This window comes from Canis lupus, chromosome 22 (assembly GCF_048164855.1).
Source record: "Canis lupus baileyi chromosome 22, mCanLup2.hap1, whole genome shotgun sequence".
Classification (NCBI taxonomy): domain Eukaryota; kingdom Metazoa; phylum Chordata; class Mammalia; order Carnivora; family Canidae; genus Canis; species Canis lupus.
Genome location: NC_132859.1, coordinates 51,210,493 through 51,233,775, shown reverse-complemented (window position 1 = coordinate 51,233,775; position 23,283 = coordinate 51,210,493). Strand labels below are relative to the sequence as shown.

The 23,283-nt window shown below is 45.7% G+C and overlaps 1 protein-coding gene across 10 annotated transcripts in view; it reads left to right on the top strand.

Moving 5' to 3' along the window:
- ENTPD6 (ectonucleoside triphosphate diphosphohydrolase 6) overlaps nt 1–22,798 on the top strand; it is a 45,845-nt gene extending 23,047 nt beyond the window's left edge. For 4 of the 10 annotated variants that reach the window (XM_072793606.1, XM_072793610.1, XM_072793609.1 and 1 more), the window contains 10 exons: nt 60–135; nt 804–839; nt 1,737–1,825; nt 2,564–2,643; nt 3,262–3,326; nt 15,841–15,942; nt 18,433–18,573; nt 20,224–20,280; nt 21,471–21,583; nt 21,695–22,798. In XM_072793606.1, the coding sequence (XP_072649707.1) occupies nt 60–135; nt 804–839; nt 1,737–1,825; nt 2,564–2,643; nt 3,262–3,326; nt 15,841–15,942; nt 18,433–18,573; nt 20,224–20,280; nt 21,471–21,583; nt 21,695–21,793 (858 nt within the window). In that variant the 3' untranslated portion in view covers nt 21,794–22,798. The remainder of the gene's footprint in view (nt 1–59; nt 136–803; nt 840–1,736; nt 1,826–2,563; nt 2,644–3,261; nt 3,327–15,840; nt 15,943–18,432; nt 18,574–20,223; nt 20,281–21,470; nt 21,584–21,694) is intronic. The other 6 variants (XM_072793602.1, XM_072793607.1, XM_072793608.1 and 3 more) reach the window with 4 other exon arrangements.
- Nucleotides 22,799–23,283: the final 485 nt, after the last annotated feature.

Sequence of the window (23,283 nt, the reverse complement as noted above, 5' to 3'; positions counted from 1 at the left end):
AATTGGGAGCCTTGAGTTTAGATTGTAAAATATAAAGATGTGTCTCCCTTTACATCTAGGTGAAAGAAGTGTTTAAAGCATCACCCTTCCTTGTAGGAGAGGACTGTGTTTCCATCATGAATGGAACGGATGAAGGTAGGATCTCCAGAAGCTCTCTGTTGTGATGAGGCTGACCTGGGAGATGGACTGTGTGCAGGGCTGCTGTTGGCATCCCAAGTGGGTGCTTTCTCCTTGGTCAGAATTGGGCAAGCAAGAACTAAAGTGATGGCCCTACTCCATTCACAGTTTAACTGTCTCAGAGGAGCTTTGGGGGACCAATATTAGAGACAGTGTCATCTTGACTAGCTCCAAATCTGGCACAGGTGAAGTTTCTGAAAACAGATGTTTTCAGCTTTAAGAAAATTTAGGGAGAATCTCCAATTGCTATACATTTAGAAGTTTGCTATTGCATTGTTAATGCTGAGAGAGAGATCATCAGGTTCTTCACCAGCCCCTGATTTTTCAAATATGACGAAGGAAGGGGAGAGCAACATTTGGTTCTCTTCAAAAAGAGGAAGTTCATGATAAAGAATAGGAAGTAGAGACATTTGGCAGAGTGCTGTAGTGTTTTAGTTTGGCATCTTCTGGAACAGTCTGCCAGAAACTGTTGGGTGACTTGACGACTGATGCCTCTTCTGTAGCTGGTCTGAGGGAGGAGTGAAGGACACTCACTTCGAACTCCTAGAACCTAAAAGTGGTCATTTGAGTGCATGTGTCCTTTACAGCATCTCAGGTGGTTCATTTGCTGTGACCTTTTCTTGTAGGTGTTTCAGCATGGATCACTGTCAACTTCCTAACAGGTACATTCTCCCCACCCCACCCCACCCCCAAAGCTAACAGTTCACAGGTGCCATTCTTGACAACAGAGGTCTCATATCCACTCTTTAAAATAACCCGCTGGGTTTCTCCAGTGTTGCTGGCCCAGTGTAGGGCAGGTAGGGCACACATCAACCTTGCAGATAAAAATGCTAGGAAAAGTAGATTCTCAGTAGGCCTGATTTTCTCCAGCATAACTCCTGCCCTTTCTTCTGCAGCTTCCTCTGCCAGGGACCCCATCCTCTCCTGTCTGAGGGAAGTCATGAATAAAACCAGTCATACCTTAGGTATTAAATGTGGTAGGAATGCTCGTCACTAGAATTGAATTCCTCTGCTCTAGGTAGAGCAGGAAACAGAAACTTCTGTTCTTGGAACAAGGTGGTAAGGAGTCATTTTTCTTAGATTATTCTCAGTATTGGTTGATTTTTGTCCCTTTATTGTAATCATGGCAAAGAATAATGTGTGTGTGACATATGTATGAAAAAGAAGCTTTGTAGCAGAATTTGCCCCCTGTGGGTTGGAGAGCCACGTTAGGGGACAGGTTAGGAGTGCGGTGCTGCAGAAGGCATACCTCTGGGCATGAAGGGACATCGGGGAAGTCGGTGTCTCTGGGGGTGAGCCGTGATATGGCAGGTCCCACGTCTCTGCTAAAGGTCAGTGTTGTCCTGTATTGTTTAAATTAAAGCCACAGCTGGTGGAGCCACGTTCATGTCCCTTAAACGTCTGTATCCTTCCATGAAGATTATTAAATACCCACAGCTGTTCTGTTTTTCTTTCCTCTGAGGTGGGGGGTTGGCTCCTGAACTCTTCACTTTTTCGGCTATTCTCATCTATTTATTAAAGTGACATTACTGTGTTGGTTTCTACTCACTGTGCTCCAGGCAGTTTGAAAACCCCTGGAAGGAGCAGTGTGGGTATGCTGGATTTGGGCGGCGGATCCACGCAGATCACCTTCCTTCCAAGAGTTGAGGTAACTGGCCCCTGCCTCTCCACTGTGGCTCCCCACTGTGGCCCCACCCTCCAAAGGCCACCTACCCCCCAGGAGTGTAGTCCCTCAGGAGAAGCCCGTTGACCTGGTGCGTCTAGACCTGTGCAGTCAGTTCTTGTCCTCCAGGCCAGATTCATTCACAGTTAATACGTTTCCACTTGATTTTAACTCTGCCCGGGGGAAATAAATGGACATTTTATTTTTAGTGGGGTGATAGATTAGATACTACCTGGAATCCTCAAGGCCATAGGATGTGAGATGCCCCTCCTCCCCCAGGGAAAGCCAAAGAAGGGGCCTGGCTCCTAGTCTGGCTCCCAGAAGAGGAGAGAGCCTCAAGCCCTGTGTGATAGGACATTGTGAAGGAGATGAAAACACTTCTAATCTAGACCATCTGCTGCTTTAAGCACAGTGCCTTCCTCACCCACCACTTTTTTATTATTATTTTTAATTTTCAATGGAAGAGCATTTAAATTTACTCATAATTGTCTTGCTTGGGCCATATTTGTCAGAATGGTAAATGTTACTTATAAGAAAAAACATTTCATTTTGGACACTTTTAGGTTTTCATTTTAGACATTTTATTTTTCATGGCTTGTTCAATCTCTTTTGCAACATGTCACTCAGTGAAAAACTAATTTAATTGAATACATCTATGAATATACTGGTGTTTTCAAATGAGAGGCCAACAGGAAGGATAGCACCCCCCATGTTCTTCCTCAGGACACCCTCCAGACCTCCCCACCTGGCTACCTGACGTCACTCCAGATGTTTAATCGGACCTACAAGCTCTATTCTTACAGGTTTGTTTTGGGAGTGGGGGTGAGGGGCTGCCCATACAGGAATGTGGCTCAGCTAGGCCTGTGCAGTAACCAGAGCCCCTGGTCAGGAACAGGCCAGTCCCGGAAACCCCCTTGCTTGAGACTCTTCCTCCAGCACTTCCTTCTCCCTTACGATACCTTCCTCCTCCTGCCTTCTCCCTGCTTCATTTTTCAATTCACCTACAGTAAAATTTCATTTCTTATTTTGTGTGTGCTTATTTTGCTCTGCTTTGGAGAAGGTTTCTCAAAGGTGGGAAAGAGGCCATGGATTGTGCAGGAATTTTCTGGGCCATCTGTTTACCACCTGGCACCTTCAGGACATTCTTGATGTAAAGCATACATACTCCATAAAGATGAGGGAGCATGTGTCCTTCACTGGCATCCACTGCTCCTAGGCAAGCTCCTGTCAAGTAATAAATGCCCAAAACTCCACAAAGGGAGGCTTCTAGAAACAGAAAATCTGCCTTGCCACAGGTTTCCCCTCTCTCCCACTTGTTTTGGATTCAGGCCAGGTGAACATACTTGAGGCAGAATTGAAGATATTACCAGGCACTTCCCATGACAGGCCAGCCCCCCTTACCCAGGATTTTCTTTCTACAGCTACCTGGGGCTTGGACTGATGTCAGCACGGCTCGCAATTCTGGGTGGCATGGAGGGGAAACCTGGTGAGTAGAATGAGAGTTCAGAGCCCTCCCTCCTTGCTCAGCAGGCTTGAGGAACCCCTCAGGAAAGATGTTCCTGCCTGCTACCGTCCCAGCAACCCACTGGGCCCTGGTTCACAGGACTAGGGGAGCCCAGGGGGGATGTGTGTGGAAGAATGTGCCCCACAGCTCGTTGCCACTATGATGGTGACAGATGGTAATGTTTTACCTGTGTGTATATGCTAAGTTATTTTTTAGAAGGAAGAGATGCTAGAGAATTCATTTCTCAAACACTGAGCTCTGCAATTTTAGCTACCAAGTAACTGTGTTTAGTCGTCTGCTGCATTTGGAGTGGACTGGTTCTTAAGGATCCAAAGGAAACCTTATTCTTCATGACAGTACAGGATGGGGCATGATTCTGTGGCTGCTGCCATGGAGCTGGGGATTGTTTTTCCCTCATTACAGTTATTCTAGTGTTGTGAGAATGTCCCTCCATTTTCTCTTGCTCTGTGAAAGGATCATTAAACATGGACTTGGCCCTTTCTACAGAGAACTAGACTAGAGACAGAGCCTATATCAGGTTAGGATGTTTACTTCCAGGTCTTCTCTGATCTTTCCTGACTGGCCTGGCTGAGGAGATGGTGCTGGCCACCAGGGTACATGAACTCGTAGGAGGTATTAGGGGATCACCGTGCCCCAATTTGGGAATAGGGAGCGCTGCTCTAAGGCTGGCATTGGCCTGTCGTTCCTGATAATGTCAATCCAAAGACTTTGACCCATGCCCCTGGTCCAGACATGAGCATGTGAGCCCATGTGTACCCTCCAGCCACATGCCGTTCCCTCAGGCCTGACTCTCCTTGCCGCACACCTGCTCCCCTCCACAGGCCTAGCACTTCCCTGCACTTCTTCCAAGGGCCTGGTGGTTCTGACAAGGTAGTAATGTTCAACCGGAATTTTTGTTTTTCATGTATATCTTCACTTATCTTCATGTATATGTTCACTTATTTCAAATCCTGGTATTTAACCTCATTATGGAATTCCCTCTGTTGCAAACCAAAAATGTCCATATCTCAGAAACATCTGCAGCCTTCACTCTGGGGCCAGAAAACCCCAATTTAGCCAGCAGGAAGAAGGCAGGTACCCATTTGCCTGTCCATGGCTAACCTTAAAATCCCATCAGCTGCATGAACACATGGGGCTGTATGTAATACCTGCCAAGAAGGGTATGGACAGCTTTCTGCCCCAGAGGAAACATCTCCCTGTTGTGTTATCTGTTGTTGCACAACAAATACACACCAAACTAAGTGGTTGAAACAGCAGTCATTTTATTACAGTATCTTGTGAGGGCACAGGCTTGAGCTGGGCAGTGCCTCTCCTGGGACCCCTAAGGTCTTGTGTAGTGACAGCTGGGGTGGCTGGGTGAATGTCTTATACTTCACTGCTCCTCCACGTGGCCTCCTCCAGCAGAGCAGCCTGCATTTTCCCTGGCAGCTTGGGAAGGAAGACTGCCCTAAAGTCACGTGCCATCATATCCCTGTACATTCCGCTGGTGAGAGCAGGCCCAGGCCAGAATCAAGTGCAGGCATAGGGACTCACTTCTCAGCATGCACGTCCTTGAGAGGTAGCATTGTGGGGCCAGCCTTGGAGGCCAACCAGCATGCTTCCTTTGTTATTTGTGGGGCCCCAGATTTTGTGTTGTGGGGTAGCACAAAAACATGGCATGGTGACATTGTCCGGGGCCTGCCAGGTTATTTGCAGCCTCATTCATCTATAAAACTGGGTGCTGTTGGCTCCCCTTCTATTAGAGTGGTTGTGACAATTGACCAAACAGCACTTGGCCCAATGACTGAACCCTGAAGCCCCCTCAGTGCATGTAAGTTGGAATTGGCTATGTCTCTAGAACTGAAGAGGCTGGGGTAGCTTCTGTGATAGAGAAAGGTTTGCCTCTACTAGTTGAGCTGGAATGTTTCCACAGGTCAAGTCTCATCTGGCAAAAAGGAAGTGTGTTCCTTTGGGCCCCCCCAATCTCCAGTACCTTCATTACTAGTTTTCGGGAGGAAATAATTTTCTCCTGCCCTTCAAGATTCTTTTGACCTGTCTATTAAATTGACATAAGACAGATTAATATAAGAAAAACAAATTTAATTCTGTATGTACAGGAGCTCCATAAGAATATGACACCCAAAAACAAGTCAGGCAATTGACGCTTATATGTTGTCCTGAACTAAGGGGTAGAAGAGGGGTCTAGGGCTTTAAAGGGGAGGAGGATAATACATAGTACAATAAAAAGAGCAGATGTTTGGTCATTAGATATTTGCCCTTCCATATAGAGGTCATTCTTAAAAACTTCTCTCTGGTAACAGCTGTCTTTCTGGGCCAAACCCCATATTTAAATTCTTTTAGGTAGTTCAGAGAAAGGTAAATGTTTTTCTTGAATCAGCTGGGTCTTGATTGCCTTTAGCTCAAAATAGTCTGCATCCCAAAGTGGCATATTTTGGGATGATGTATTCTACTTCCTCTCAGTCCTGTCTTTGAAATTTCCCTAAGAAATTTCACAGTCCAGGCACATGGGTGGCTCAGTGGTTAGGCATCTGTCTTTGGCTCAGTGTGATCCCGGAGTCCTGGGATCAAGTCCTGCATCAGGATCCTTTCAGGGAGCCTGCTTCTCCCTCTGTCAATGTCTTTGTCTCTCTTTCTGTGTCTCTTATGAATAAATAAATAAAATCCTAAAAAAAAAAAAAAAAGTCACAGTCCAGAAGTCAAGCTGCCAGATTGCTCCATCTCACTGAACCAGGCTCCTAGTCCCGATAATAGATGGGTTCATTTAGACCGTTGTGTCTCATTTCAGGAGGTGGTGATGCAGGAGGGTTCACAAAGTTAGGCCTCTGGTACAAGAAATCAGGTATTTAATAAAAAAATAATGGTTAATGATTGGAACAGATTATAATCCCAGTTACTGTGTTCTGAAGGCAGACATTTGGAAAGATTTCTAGATGTCTGGCTTGAAGCACCTTCAGACAGAGTGAGGGTAGGCAGTGGCAAACTGAAGGTTTTCCTGTTGCAGTTTGAATGTCTGGTGATCTTTCTGATTGGTCCATACAGCAGTAGGCATGAAGATTATCCATACATGAGCTGTTGTGGTTTCTCTCAGGTGAATATCAAATCATCCAGCCTAGGTTGCATGGCTTTGAAAAAAAGGCAATTTTAGTTCTCAGTGATTCCAAATCAAAGGGGAGGGAGAAAAACTGGAAATGTTAGTTTGGAGAGTTACAGCCAAATACCAGAGGAAAGTAAAATAATGAGGATCCAGTCCAACTTACAGGCAGAAAACAAAACCTTGAAGACAGCAGGAGTAGAATCTCATACCTATAGTGTATACTGTGGTTTCTACTGAAACAGTTTTTCTTTGCACAGTCACCCCATTTCTACCAAAGATAAGTAAGTAAGACTAATTTGTTTGCAGATTAAGTCTAGTTTCAATAAATTTGGTCTGATTACTTGCATAAGTGCAGCAAGAATAGGGATAGACTATTTAGGCTCTTTTAATCCTCTTTGCTGGAACTTTTCATAAGGAATCTCCAGTTGAAGTTTTTAAAAGCCTGTTGAAGCTAGAAAGTCAAACCTAGGCCATTAGACTTTACCTCCAATACCTGTAGATTTGAGTGAATTCCTTTCTTTAGATCTCCAAAAATATCTCTTGTGCCTGCCAGGAAACAACCTTTTTAACTCACCTGGTAAGAATGGTAGGAACCCTGCAAGCAAGGTACCAGGCTGGTTTTTCCATGGTGCTTCATTGGCCTCATAAAGTCAGCCTTGGTTCCTTCAAGCTGTCTGGTCATTTCTGAATTTACACATATCCTTCTCAAATATGACATTCCAGTCAAAGCCTTTGCAGTATAACCAGTGTTTCCAGTTGTGTGTGGATACACAAGAACAGATTCTTACTAAACTCATGCACATAACTGCGTTGCCAGGAGAATAAGAATATTCACTGAGTTTTCTTTTTTCTTTTTTTTCTAAAGATTTTATTTATTTATTCATGAGAGAGACACAGAGAGAGAGAGAGAGAGAGAGGCAGAGGCAGAGGCAGAGGGAGAAGCAGGTTCCATGCAGCGAGCCCAACATGGGACTCGATCCCGGGTCTCCAGGATCAGGCCCTGGACTGAAGGTGGCACTAAACCACTGAGCCACCCAGGCTACCCTCACTGGGTTTTCAAATTGTGGAAGGATCAGATAGAAAAAGTAAAAAATTTCCTTAAATCTGGAAAAACAAAACATAAAAGAACAGGCAGTGTTTCAAACAACTCATAAAAATTATAATCTTCCTACTCAGTTTGATCAGTTCTATGTACTTAATAATTGTTCCCCTTAAATCCAGTTTTCCCTTTAGTTCTAGAAATTCATAGCCAGCCAAGTTTTATGGTCTTTAAGGTTTTCAGAAACCTCCAGGTTTCTGACAAATTTTTGACAAGTTCACCTGTCCGAAGTCCTTTTCTTGAATCTCCTTGAAGAAAAGTGCTTTTGCAGGAACACTTTCACAAAACATCAGCGTGAAACAGTAACTGTAAGTTACAAAAGACTTAAAATGCCCATTGTAAAAGATCTGATGAGAGTTCACTGTAGCAGACCTGACAAGTCTGGTTATTTCTGTGGTATGCAATATTTTAAGTTAACAGCTAGAATTATGACTGATAACATTATACCAGGGCATATCAGAATTTTAGGAATTTCATAAAACTTCTATAATACTTATGCTAATTGTTGGACTGGTGAGACTGGGGACCTCAAAATGGCTGACCCAAGGCCAGCAACCTCCCAACAACTCCGCCCTACCCCCATCTTCCCGCCAACGCCACCTTGCTGCCCCACCCCCATCTTCCTGCCAATGGCGCTTGCCACCCTACCCTAACTTAGCTTATGAAACCCTAACCCTTGCCCTAACCAGAAAAAAAAAAAAAAAAGACGGGGGTGGGGGGACACCAAAAACCTGAAAAACACCACCAAATAAGGAAACCTCGCCCCATATTTCCCTACCAACCCTCCCGCCAAAAACTCCTCATAAACCCTCCTGTGACCTGCCTGGGGGTGACTCTCCCGAGACTCCCCTGCTCTCTCTCTCTCCCCTGCGGGCTGCGGAACCTCGCCCCAGAGTGTATCCCATTAAAAGCCTTTTTCAATCAACTTTTGCCTGGCCTCTCTCATTTCACTACTAATCGAATTAAACCTGACACTAATAACGTTTACCTATATAGTATAACCTAAAATTTATCATCACTTTCTTGACATGCTTAATAGGTATTTAACATACTAGATAAACTCAGTGTAACATCTCTATAAAGAGAGAGCATATTTTTTATTTTTTATTTATTTATTTTTTTTTAAGAGCATATTTTTTAGATGTCCTAGGGGCCCTCTTGAAAATCTCAAACTGAGTTTAAGGCCATAAAAGATTTCATTTAGAATTTGATTTTGGAAATTTATCAAAAATTTCACGAGATTTAGACACTTGACTAAATAGGATCACAGATCATTATGCTTATCTATTTAACCAAAGTAACAAAGGATTTTTTTTTTGTTTATTCATGAGAGACACAGAAAGGGAGGCAGAGACAGAGGCTGAGGGAGAAGCAGGCTTCATCCAGGGAGCCTGACATGGGACTCGATCCCGGGTCTCCAGGATCACACCCTGGGCTGAATGCAGCGCTAACCCACTAAGTCCCCAGGGCTGCCCATGAAAAAGGATTTTAAGGGCAAATACAAAATGTTACACAGCTGTGAACAAAACTATTCAAAGACCTGATAAAACACAGAAAATTATTTTGATGAAATATCTGCTTTTTGAAGAATGGTTACTTACAAGGTGACAAAAAGCCTTTCACAGGTAGTCCCAGAAAACTGTCCTTTCAGCAGGTGAAAGAACATTTAATTTTGGCTTCATATAAGTACACTACTGATTGTAAAGCTTCATTTGATAACCAATGAAATAAATTCATTCAGTTTTAGCCAGCTTACCCACACAAGGTAAGATTTTTCTGTCTTTCCAGCTTTCCTTTTTTTTTTTAAAGATTTTATTTATTTATTCATGATAGTCACACAGAGAGAGAGAGAGGCAGAGACACAGGCAGAGGGAGAACCAGGCTCCATGCAGGGAGCCTGACGTGGGATGCGATCCCGGGTCTCCAGGATCACACCCCGGGACAAAGGCAGGCGCCACCCAGGGATCCCTCCAGCTTTCCTTTTAATCAGTCTTTATTCTCCTCTTTCCCATCTGGAAATAACCAGTTTTCTTGGGACAAATTTATTTCCTTAACAAAAATCCTCTTTAGGGGTGCCTGGGTGACTCAGACAGTTAAGCATTGCCTTCAGCTTGGGTCATGATCCCAGGGTGCTGGGATTGAGTCCCACATCAGGCTTCCTACTCAGCAGTGAGTCTGTTTCTCCCTCTGCCTTTGCCCCTCCCCCTGCTTGTGCACATGTGCATGTGCACGCTCTCTATCTCAAATAAATGGATAGAATCTTAAAAAGAAAGCCTCTTCACACCTCATACCTCTTCTTACCAAAAATAAATCTTTTGCATACAGAGTTGTTTCTCTTATATTACATTGTTTTTATTAATTTTAGTTACATATATTAACTAGAATTAATTCTAGAACCCTGGACTAAGAAGTAAACAGTAGTGAACTGTGTCACACCAGCATTGTTTAGAATAGCAAAATTAATTAATACATTTAATAATTCCTAGAGACATGCTTACTCATGATCCCAAAACCTTTCAGTTATTCTATAAAAGGAAGTAATAGTGTATAAATCTATGTTAAGCAATTAAAAGCGTATAAATCTATATCCTGTGCTTTATCTTATTTAGAGATGGTCTGGATATTTAGTGAATTTAACTTAATTCATCAGTTAGCAAAAGTTTAAAGTTTCAGTTTAGGGCAGCCCAGGTGGCTCAGTGGTTTAGTACCGCCTTCAGCCCAGGGTGTGATCCTGGAGTCCCCGGATTGAATCGCACGTTGGACTCCCTGCATGGAGCCTGCTTTCCCCTCTGCTTGTGTCTCTGCCTCTCTCTTTCTCTCTCTCTCTCTGTCTGTCTCTGTCTCCCTCATGAATAAATAAATGAAATCTTTAAAAAAAAAAAAATCTTCAGTTTATCTGAAAGATTTGGGAAAACCATTTTTAAGTACACATACCATAAAACATAATTATTGCTTTTAAAAAGTTCACCTAAGAAGCTTTTATACTAATGTCTATTGAATTTACTTATTCTTTTTTTTTTATATTTCAATTATATTTTAATGTTCTTTGGGGTTATTTTTTTTAATTTCTTTTTTATTGGTGTTCAATTTACTAACATACAGAATAACCCCCAGTGCCCGTCACCCATTCACCCCCACCCCCCGCCCTCCTCCCCTTCTACCACCCCTAGTTCGTTTCCCAGAGTTAGCAGTCTTTACGTTCTGTCTCCCTTTCTGATATTTCCCACACATTTCTTCTCCCTTCCCTTATATTCCCTTTCACTATTATTTATATTCCCCAAATGAATGAGAACATATAATGTTTGTCCTTCTCCGACTGACTTACTTCACTCAGCATAATACCCTCCAGTGAATTTACTTATTCTTAACAACTGTTAGACTGATCCGTGAGACACTAGACAGAGTCAGCCATTATCCCAAGCTATGTTTCTTGCTGACAAATTTTTGTAAGAGATAGCTTGAACTCATTTGACCGTTAGTAAACTGAGGTAGAATAAAGTATTATATTTCATACTGGTAACTTCTGAAGACATGCCTATCTTAAAACTTAAACTAGTTTTTATTTACTAAGGATTAATACTTGGAGATGGCTGGGTGGCTCAGCGGTTGAGCATCTGCCCTCGGCTTAGGGCATGATCCCAGGATCCAGGATTGAGTCCCACATCAGGCTCCCTGTGGGGATCCTGCTTCTTCCTCTGCCAATGTCTCTGCCTCTCTGTCTCTCTCTGTCTCTCTCTGTCTCCCATGAATAAATAAATAAACCTTTACAAAAATAAGGATTAATACTAGATCACATGACTTGAAAAACATTTGGGTTAGTTTCTTTTTCAAAAATACTTCACTTTTTCATTTTTTAAAGTAGACTCTATGCCAAAGTAGGGCTCAAACCCAGGACCCTGAGATCAAGAGTCACAGGCTCCACCGACTGAGCCCACCAGGTGTCCCTGGTTACTGATATATTCCTGAGAATTCAGTTTATATAAGCACTTAATTTCTTTAAAACAAGTACAGCTTCTTTTTACAAATTAGTTTTGTTGATATCATTTGGACATAGAAGATTGTACCCAACTTCAGTACATATATAGAATACATAAACATACTGACAGATGCAAACTGAGATCTTACAGCTTTTCCATACACTTAAAATTTCCCTTGAGGCTCAGTTCTAAGTAACCATTCCCTCTTTTTTCTTCTGATAAGAATTATCACCCTGAATTTTGTATTTTAACTTTTAAATCTCAAAGGCACAGGAAGAGAGCAAGTTAGAGGTCTTTTAAGATAAATGGGGGGGGGAGGAATTGGAACAGGTGAACTTTCAGCTGCCTCTAAAGCTGCATTTTTAATTTTGTAAAAATTTGTAAGATAAAGACAGTTGCTCTCAATTCCTTAAAAGAATAGGGTTGCAGCCTAAATGACATACGTTGATCCACTCATCCAACTACATTATCTTCAATGTGTTTTGTTTGTTTGTTTGTTTGTTTTAGAGAGTGTTGGGATGTTTTAGTCAATCCTTTTACAGAGGCTTCAGAAGGTTTTTCTTTCCCTCTGGGTACATGGTTTCATTTTAGCTTAAAGGAGGAGACCTAAAAAATCCTATCAGGCTCTGAATATCAGCTTCCAGTCTGGCCAGTCTCCAACCACAGAGCTATTTAAAAAACTCTTAAATATCTTGTCATTTTTCAGTCAGGACAAACGCAAATGTTTTGGGGGATTAATGCAGTATGTCTTTGTAAAGTATGTATAAAGCATTTTAACAAAGGCCTCGTTTTGAGTGTACATTTTAACCTTAGACCTTAGCCTTAGGAAGAAAAGCCTTTTTATCAGCCCCTAACATCAGCTTTCAGCTGATCATTTGTAGGAGGGCCTAGGAGAAATGCTAGTCATCTGTTTCCTCTGGAGTGGATGGGGGCGGGGGTAGAGGATAGTGTTGGTTCCAGAGGGCTGTCTGGCTTGTCTGATAACTACAATATAATCATCATCATGGATGAGAAGAACACACTCAACAAGGTCTCTATGAGTGGGGTTGTGATGGACATTGTTTAATTCCTCTTTTAAATTGGTAGGATCCTCTGAAAGTCAAGGTTTTTATGGTCTTTTAAGAGCTTTATAATTGAAAAAATCCACTGCTGTCTAGGTGACAGGAATTATTCAGGCCTAGGATATAGCTGCAGAGGACATTACACAGGAAGGCCTGAAGCTGGCAGAGCCTAATTATAGAGACCTGCAAAATGAGCCTTCTATGTAAACCTTATTCTCCCCTGTGGGTGCTTCTGTTAAATTTGCTCCCTGGCTTTTAGTAATTACATGAGTAACCTGTATATCCTAGGCTTAGAGGTCAGGCTGCAGTATTCTCTGTAAATCTTGTAGGGAAAGGGCAGCTAAAACAAGCAGCTAGGTGTTTAAGGAATTTTCTGGGGAAGTTTGGGAGTTAAGAGAATTTGCTGAGGAGACAAGGTGAGATTTTAAGAAGGGAAATTGATGTTGAATGGGGACTTTAATTTTTGTTCTGAGTCTAATTTGTTTTTCCCTCCCCCATCTTACTAAGAAATGAGTCCCTAAAGCTTACCTGTTATATCTCTCTATGTCTATTTTTTTTTAATTGGTCTTTCCATAGGTACCAATAAGACAGTTATTTAGGACGAGAGCTCTCAAACATATTTTTCTTTCTTTCAAATACTGTCAATTCAAAATATCCATTGTCTGGCCATTGGTGAGCAGGATCTTACATTAATCTCAAGAGTGGCACAAACCAGTAAGCCTTTTTATGGCTTAACCTTGAATTTAAGAGGTGTCCCAGAAGAGGGACAAAAAGATGCAACCCTTACAAGATCCAGAAAGTTTACTCCCAGAAATAGTCTAAGAAAGTAAAGCCCTTTGTTGTGATAGGCAATAAGAATGGTGTAGTGAAAACGCTCTCTCCAGTTTCCTTTTTTTTTTTTTAATATTTTATTTATTTATTCATGAGAGAGAGAGAGGCAGAGACACAGGCAGTGGGAGAAAGCAGGCTCCATGCAGGGAGCCCGACATGGGACTCGATATCGGGACTCCAGGATCACGCCTGGGCCGAAGGCAGGCGCTAAACTGCTGAGCCACCCAGGGATCCCTCTTCTCCAGTTTCCTGTGAGAATGTGAAGCACCTCTAGTCACAGACCTGCGAATCTGACACCAGGCAGGCACTACTAGAATGAGACTTCTTTAGCACTAACAAAACAGTGAAGGTTGAGATGACAAAAACCCCTTATGGACCATGACCCCTGTAACAAACTCCTGAGAGTTGGCCCAGAGTCAGGCAGAAGGTGCTGCTTAGGACTTAAAGTATTAGAATCCCAAGCTATTCAATTGGCCACCGAGATGCATATGATATGTACAGATAGAACATTCTCACTGGTCGTAAAGACAAGCTCTCAAGACATGAACAGGATGAAAGGAAAACCCCTTATAGGCATATTAACAGTTTTATTAGCTGAGCCTTTGGTGTCTCAGAGCCAAACTATACTGAGGAAGGATATGCTACTGGGTTGGAGATTGTGAGGTGTTTTACTGAGTACCTTGCATGGAAGTTTTCTTGAATTTGACAGGTGACCCAGTATCAGTCTGACCGGTTGTGTGACTAACTCATCCTAACACAGAAGTCTTTGGGTTAGGTAGGGAGCACTCTAACAGCTTTTAAGTGCTCAACCCATGCCCACCAGTTTTGCGGCTTTGGCTTCCAAGATGCCCCTTAGTGACTGCCCTCACCTCATGTGCACATTAACCCAGCAACATTTGTCTAAACAGTGGCCTGGTGAGAAATGTGCACTCATCAGTCTGTGAGTCCAGCTTGAACAGAAGGTTTATAGGACCTAGGCCTGTGTTCTATCCTGTGGTTTTCATTCTTATGACAAATAACACAACAGACAAGAGACAAAGCGGTGACCATCTCTGGGATGAAAAGCATCAATAAAAAAGTAAAGAGTGCTCACAACAAATCTTTACTAGAGTCATTATACCCTAGGAACTGGTCCCTCAAATATCTTCTGCTAATCTAAATTTAGAAGAGGGGAAAAAAAGATTCTCACCACTTGCTTCCACCAGACCCTGCAGGCAGAGATCCAGGAGTCTCACGTGGTAAGAATTCTTACCTTCTGTTAAGTTTTCTTTTAATGAACACGGAGAAAATTAAAGACAGCAGAGCCAGGTGGTAGGTTTGAGAGTGCTTTAATGGGGAGCCCTCCCGGGTGAGGTTCCGTGACTCGGAGAGGAGGCCTGAGTCAGGGAAGTCGCACCCAGGCAAACCACAGGGGGATTTATAAAGAGTTTTCCATGGGAATATGGGGGCAGGGCAGCATTCCAATTAGGGCAAGGGTTTCAGGTCTTTGTAAGCTAAGTTAGGTAGGGAGGTAAGGTGGTGTTGGCAAGAGGATGGGGGTGGGGCGGCAAGGCTGCGTTATTGGGAGGTTGCTGGCCTCCAGTCAGCCATTTTGATGTCCCCAGTCTCGCCAGCCCAACACCTTCTGCCGCACCTGTCAGAGGTCTTAGGCTCTCTCAGCTGCAGCAGCCCCAGAACAGGCAGTATGCAGCCAATGAAGTTTCTCCTGGCTGGCTCACCAACTGTTGAGGAGAAAAAAATTTTCTCCTACCCTTCTAGATTCTTTTGGCTGGCCTATTAGTTAAATTGACATAAACTTGCAATTAAACTTGCTTTTCTCCTATTAATACATACATACACACACACAGGAGCCCGAGAAGAGTATGACACCTAAGGGCAGGTTGGGTGATTGAGGCTGTGAGTCATCCTGAGCTAAAGAATAGGCTAGGGGTCTGGGAGCTTTAAAGGGGAGGAGGGTGATTCACAGTACAAAAGAACAGATGTTTGGTCATTAGATGTTTGCCCTTCTATACAGAGGTCATTTACATAGAAATTTATCTCTGGTAACACCTTTCTTTCTGGGCCAGACTTCCTATTTAAAATTTTTTTTTTTTAAGATTTTATTTATTTATTCATGAGAGACACACAGAGAGAGGCAGAGAGACAGGCAGAAGGAGAAGCAGGCTCCATACAGGGAGCCTGACATGGGACTCAATCCTGGGTCCCCAGGATCAGGCCCTGGGCTGAAGGCGGCGCTAAACCGCTGAGCCACCAGGGCTGCCCCTATTTAGATTCTTGTAGGTAGTTAAGGGAGAAGTAAAAACTTCCCCTTCACTAGCCTACAATCCTCTGTGCTACAGGCCTCCACTCAGCAGAATCCACATGTGTGCCTCACGTCATGGTAATGTGCCTCCTCCTTCTCTGTTTATTTCAGCTGAGGATGGAAAAGAGTTGGTCAGCCCTTGTTTGTCGCCAGGCTTCACAGGAGAATGGGAACATGCTGAAATAACATACAGGATTTCAGGACAGAAGGCAGGTACGGTGGAGTTCTCGTGTATCCGTGGTACGTAAGTCTTAAGAATGGCAGCCTGCCATCTCTCCCATACATTCAAAACACTTCTGAGAAGCAGGGAGACCGTTGCCAAACCTCATTCGCAGAGAAGCCCGTGTTTGCCCAGGAAATGAAAGTAGCTCTGGGAATTGTCAGGGCTGCAGGGGGCCCTTGCCAGAACACATTGAGAACCCCTGGCTCCCAGGGGGTCTCTGCACAAGGCTCCCTTGTCTGTTGCCACATACTTTATTCCAAAAGACTGCATTTCCTAACAAGCCTCCAATGAGGAAGGACCTGAACATCCTGCTGCTCCAAGACAAATGGCCAACTTAAAGCTATTGGCCCAGAAGCAGCATGTCAGTGTGAACACATCTCTGAATTGAGGGAGAAACAGTTTCTCCATTAGTGGAATCAGCGTCCCTCCACCCGTCACCTGAGAATGCCTGGTGAGCACAGGAAAAGCTGCTCTGCGCTGTGTAGCCCCCACCTGTGACACTGGATGTGCTGTCCCACTAGCTTGGCCCCTCTCACCCCACCTGGGTGGTCTTTGTTGCCCTGTATTCCTTTAGTTTTTGCTAAAAGAAACATTGAAATGTTTCCAGGCTGGGCACATGAGCAAGAGGTTTGTCTGCCTTTGGTAACAGAGCTATTTCTACTCACATTTCTAGCACCAAATGTGTGAGAGTTTCCCCACACCAGCCAGTTGTCCATCCCTGAATAATCCTGTTCAGACTCTCCCTGGAGTTAATGCAGACTGCATAGTTAAGGGCTCAGTCCCACAAGGCTCCCCCATCCCACCCACCCTCTACCTCAGAAACAGATAGCAAGTCCTAGGCCTCCTATATTTCTGACCAGCTGACTACAAATTGGGGGTTCCCACAAACACCCCCAAATAACTTGCCAGAATTGCTCACAGAACTCAGGAAGGCACTTTACTATCACTATTTTATTATAAAAGATATAACTAGAACAGCCAAATGGAAGAGATGCATAGAGCAAGGTGTTGGAGAAGGGATGTGGAGCCTCCACACCCTCTCTAGGCTCTCTAGGAACACCACTTCCCAACACCCTCCATTACCCACAAAGCTCACTGAACCCATCGTTTAAGGGTCTGGGACGCTTCACTACACAGACATAATTAATTAAATCACTGGCTCTTGATTTAACTCAATTCCCAACCCCCTGCTCTCCCTAGAGGTCAGAGAGTAGGGCTGGAAGTTTCTAACCCTCTAATCACATGGTTGGCTCCTCTGACAACTAGTGTCCATCCTGAAGCCACCTGGGGACCCACCAACAAGAATCTGCTCATTTCCATAAATTTAGGTATCCTTGAAAAGGTGCTCCTCCCATCCCCATCACTCAGGAAATTACAAGGGTTTTGAAAGCTCTGTGTCCAGAACCAGGAACAAAAACCAAATATTTGCTTCTTACTATCCATTGACCATGGAGGTCACTCTGACTCAGCCAGCCACTTGTGCACTTGTTATGCATCAGGCCCTGCTACAGCCACTGGCACACAGCTGACATTTCTGTGGGAGGAGTTGGTAAAACACATGAGAAAGTAACTTGAAAAAATAGAAGGGGGAGGAGGGCTGTCAGGAAGATTACAGTTTTAATTATAATGGCCGGAGAAGGCTTCATGGGGTGGTATTCGAGCCAAGACATGAAGAGATGGGGAATGAACCACCCAGATACAAATTAGCACTTTTCCAGACCAGAGAAGCAACATGTGCAAAGGCCCTGAAGTGCCGTTTTTAAGGAACAAGGAGGAAGTTGTGGAGCTGTCCAGACAAGGGAGAGTAGAGGGAAATAAAGCCCAATAGGCAAGGGCAAGGGGAGAAGTGGCTGGAGCTACCTTCAGACTGTGGGCAGGTCTGCTGGGGAAGATCGGAAGCTGAGTCCGGGGTGGGTCATAGCATAACAAAATCTGTTTACCTCTTGGGCTCTCTTTGTTATTCTTCCAAGCAGGTGTTTAATGACCATCTGTGTGAGCTTGACAAGCTGCCTGTTAGGCCTCTATTTCCTTAAAGGCCTTTCCATAAAGAGGGTGCAGGCCTCACCTCTAGTGTGACTGATGGGATGGAGTAGGGCCTTGCACATACAGAGCTCAGCAAGGGCTGGCAGAGAGTAAACAGTGTGAAGCGAACCCATTGGCTATCCCTCCTCCTTGTTCCTACCTGTGCACAACTGGAGGCTGGCATCCTTTAGGGTTGAGGGCCATGCCATCTCTAGCCCCCTTCACACTTTGGGTTTCTTTCCCTTGACCTGGGCCCGCAGTGCCATGGCTCCTAAAAGGTTGCTGTTGGCATGTCTGGTGTTGATGAGCACCAAGACACGGGGTAGGTGCTCTGCAGGCTTCTTGTCCCACCTCACCTTCCATGTGAAGTTCTCAAATCACTGGGAAGGGCTGTGGGGGCTGTGTGGCCCAGGGCCTGAGCTCCCTACCATTGTGTTTATGCTTTTCTTTTGCCCCAGTAGTGAACCTCCATGCGCTGTGTGCCAGCAGAATATCAGAAATCCTTCAAAACAAAGTGCACAGAACAGAAGAAGTGAAGGATGTGGACTTTTATGCTTTTTCCTACTATTACGACCTTGCAGCAAATGTTGGCCTCATAGGTAAGGGTGGGGCCAAGGTGTAGATTCTCTGGACACAGGGCCCACAGTAGAGAGTGATCATGTTGTCAGTCACTCTCAATAATGGAAGTAGAGGAGGGCAGGTATCTTGTCATCCATATAGAAAGTAGTAAGCCCTCTTTTTATAAATAATCAGGTCTTTGAGCCAGTTAATAAAGTTACGTTGTCACTGCAGGAACAGTTACTTGCTGTCGAGTTGTTCTGCTCTAAGGCAGAACTGACTCACCCATGTAACTGACCGTCGTGGTTCCTGCCCTGACCCAGGCCTCTGGCTGACATGGTCACATGGCCATCTTTTCCCATGTGGCACCCAGGTTGGCATGGGGAGGAGTCAGCCCATTCCACAGACCACCCTCAGGAGCTTATGGGCACTGTGGTGTCTCAGAGCTTACTGAGCCACCTGCTGCCTGGGCCCAGTGTGGAGTGCATCCAGCCAGGGGTGGGTAGGCCAGGTGGAAGGTGACCTGTTCATCCCTTGCTCAGGCCCCAGGTCTCTCTGGCACAGAGCAAGGTCCCTGAGGTGCCTTCCAGTAGCTGGCCCAGTAGCTACTTGGCCTGCCAGGCCTAAGAGCCCCTGTGGGGTTCCCATAGCTGGAGCAAAGATCTATTGATCTGTACTTTCCGGACTGTGCCACCAGCAATGGACGTACAATGCTTAGGGCCTGCTACACCCAGACTTGGCCTGGCAGCATGCTGGGGGCTCCAGCCTTTCAGGCTAGCTCAGAGGGACCCCTCCCCAGTATCAGCTCAGCAATTTGCAGCCCCTCCCCCTGGCTGAAGGTTGCCCTACTCCTAGGGGACTGACATCCTCCTAGAGTGACTTCAGGAGATAACTAGGCTGCTCAGAAAAGCTCTTCCAACTCCCTTTTGTGGTCACACGTGGCTCTGAAAGAGCTGCTTGGATCTGTTTTCAGAAATTAAATCCATCTTCAAGGATGACATTTGCTGACTGAGCAAATATCCAAAGTCAAGGAAAAGTCAGCTCACTGAGCAGCAGCTGCCTTATATGAAACATTAATATGTGGGACAGCTTGAAAGACCCTCTTTCAAATGAGAGTTTTTGGGGTGCATTGAAGAAACCAGTCTTGAGAGTTGGGGGACACTGCTTTCATGCCTCTCTCACTGGGAATGTCACAGAAGCCTAGGGCTCACCTTCTGGAGAGCTTTGTAAAGACCCTACCCATTAGATTTAAGACCTGACAAACTACTTGGCTTTTTTATAGAATTTTTTTTTTCCACATTCAGAAAATTGATGCCGGAATACCATTGCTGAACTCAGGGCCACAGCTCGAAGAAACATATCCAATTCTGTACTTTTGTTTTCTTAACTTAGAATTAAGAGATTATTCAGTCTGTGGGGTCCAGGGATCCTGGTGACTTTCCTGTTAGGGACCTAAGACCCATGAGTGTGGTAATGATCCCTGTGTGGTACTGCATGGAACACTTGCCCACCCCCAGCCACATCACCTCAGACATGTGATCAGTGCATATGGGGCTACTGCCCCACTTCCTGCCAGGCTTGTGGCCAGTCTGGACACACTACCCCAGGTCATCCTCTCATGGGTGCAGCCTTAGTGGCATTACTGCCCCAGGAATGCTGGTGCAGACCAGGTGTCTGTTTTTGTCCTGCAGATGTGGAGAAGGGAGGCAGCCTCGTCGTAGGAGACTTTGATATTGCGGCAAAGTATGGTGAGTGGCGGCTGCACTGCCTGGGTAAGAAAGGCCAGGGTAAGAGGCTGGGACCCTGTCCCACTGTGTGGCAGATGCAGCTTGGTGCTTGTGAGGCAGTACTGGGAGCTTCTGGATTTGGTTTCTGATTCAGCCAGCCAGACGGAGTGTTGAGAGGTGTGAGAGGGTACTTGGGGTCATTTGCTGGGCCCAGACCACAGAAATGCCATGTCCTTTGTGACCACAGCAGGGGAGGGGAAGCCTCAGTGTCCCAGCTCTAAAAGGGCACATTTCTAATCCTAGGGTAGTTAGGAACAGGCTCCCTTGAGTTCATGTTTTCTGATAACCTCTTTGCTTATAGTTCAGGTCACCATAACAGGGATTTCCCCTGAAAGTATCCCAACAAATGCACAGTCGTCACACGAACAACCCCTGCACAGCAGAGCCCAGCGTGTTGGGGGGTGAAGAGCTCTTACCCTTTGAGTTTGCAGGTGGCTGACTCAGCAGCTCCAGGGCTGCCCCTCTTCTTCTCCTTTGTCCAATCACAATTCAGCCAGATGGGGAATGAAATGAAGGCTGGTTGTAAACATTCTGCTCCTTGGTTGCTGTTCCCAATTACAGATCAAAAGAGTTAAACTTCATGTGTTTCTCTATAGAAAGTACCCCCCCACAAGTGGCTTTTTTTTTTTTTTAAGCTTTCTTGTCACTTACAGGTTTGTCCCATGGACACTGGGTGTCATGACTCTTCAACAGGAAAAGGTTCTGAGCAGAATTTTGGGTTTATTCATCTGCCTCAAGAATAAGAGTAGAATCTCCTGAGATAGCTTTGTTGGTGTTTACATTCCCCAGAAAGCCCAGAGTCACACTGGGAGGGGTGTCCCAAGTCACAGATGCAGAGCTATGTCCTATGAGACTGGCTTTCGACTCATGACACCAAAACAAGACCTATGTTCTTGGTCTTGGAGGTCAGGCCCAGTGGAGGCTGGTTGGCCTTGAGACCCTACCTTTTGGTATACTCTTGGTGAATCACCTTCCTATTGTAGGCTGCAGTCCTATCTGAATCAGTGAGGATCTGGGGCTAACACAGAACCTAGCACAGGTTGGGCACCTGGAGTGGGTAGAGCCTGGTCTGCACAACACCCCTTCCCACTGCCCCAGCCCACGAGTGAACCACCTGGAATCTGACTGGGAAAGGGCTGTCTTACCCTCAGTGTGCCGCACGGCAGAGACCCGGCCGCAGGGCAACCCCTTTCTGTGCATGGACCTCACCTACATCAGCCTGCTGCTCCAGGAGTTTGGCTTCCCTGAGAACAAAGTGCTGAAGGTAAGGACAGTGTCTCGGGTGACCCTGTGCCTTTTGTGGCCTGACAGGCTGGGGGCACTGTGTCCAGCCTCCCAGCTATGCCCACTCCACCACTCCCTTTCTGTTTTCAAGCTGACTCGGAAAATCAACAATGTTGAGACCAGCTGGGCTCTGGGGGCCATTTTTCATTACATCGACTCCCTGAACAGACAGAAGAGTCCAGCCCTGTAGTGGTCGAGCCACTCTAGCCATCCTCGCAGAAGCGGCTCCATCTCCATGAGAACAGACCTTCGTGGAAGCCCATGGCAAGTTGGGGGGAGGCCGCTGTTCAGGCTGCCACCCCTCCCCCTTTGACCTTGCAGACCTGCCTCTGGACAGGCAGAGGGCTGCAACGTGACCCAGGCCCAGCGCCTCCTGCGTGGCTCCAGATGGGCAGTGAACCAGACAGGGCAAAGGTCACGTGCCAAGAGTGATGCAGTCTCACCGTCCCTGACCTGTCCCTATGTGCAGGGTTGGAGTGGCTGTAACATGTGTCTTTGTGATAGTCTTGTTTTATCTTCCTGCCCCTGTCTGGTCTGTCCTTGCATCCCCAGGACACACCTCACCTTCTCCCCAAAGACTCTGTGGGGAGGTTGTACAGGGAGGCTGTCCTGGCTGCTCTCAGGGTGGGCCGAGTGGCAGCCACCACACCCTCTGGGACAGTGGGTCTGGTGGACTTGAATGTGTTTGCCACCTCCTTGAATGTGGATGTGTAACGTCATTGAGAGGTTTGTTTTTTCAGGTTCTTGGATGACTTGGAGCTAACTGACAGAGTTGGCCCTATGAATAGGAAGAAAGGCTGGGGAAAATACCTCTCATGTGCCCCAGCTCTTCAGAGGAGGCCCAAATGTGAGCATGAACTGCTTACAATATTTATGGCTTTGCTGTGTGAGTGATGTCTCCGTTGTGCGGTGCTGAGTGTTTGTGTAGCTACTGTGTTCTGAGCCCCAGTGGATGTATAGCTACCGTGAGCCATTGCAGCCGAGCAGTGTTGAAAACGTACACCACCCCCTGTAGGTCAGGCAGCCTGTAGTCCCTGAAACTGCCTTCTCCTAGCTCTGCTGGGGTGCAGGTCCACACCCACTCCCACCCCCCCAAGATACAAGGAGCTGCACAGGACACTGGGAAATGGGAAATCTCCTGTGGGAAATGTAGGGTACATCGTGTGTTCTACCCAAAATAAACGGTTTACAAGGCTTTCTGCTCTGAGGACTCCTCTCAGTGAGTGTCAGCAGTGTTCATCCACCCCAGCACTGACAGGAGGAAAGCCCCTCAGGGCCCTGTTTACTGTAGCTGAAACAAAGAACCGCCCAGGCTGGGTAACAGGTGGCCCAGTAGGTCTTCTCAGCATGCTTCCTGAGGAGACAACCACAGAAGGGCCCACGGAGGACACCACATCCCTGTGGTGGCAGGTTCTGTGGAGGCTGAGGCTGTTCAGGGGAGCCCGTCAACTTCCCACCGAGATCCCTCCTCCCTAGGACTGTGACCCGCAGCTTGTGCAGCATGGTATTCCCCAGCACATGCCCCTCTCTTGCTCGCAGTGTGCTTGGTGGGGACTTGGTTTTAATCTGGAACAGCTGGAAAGGGGTCGTATGTCAGAGAAAGACTGGGTAGGAGCACAGGGTCTGGCCCTTTGACCACTTGGAGCTGCAGCAGGACTAGGGCGGATGTGACTGCCAAAT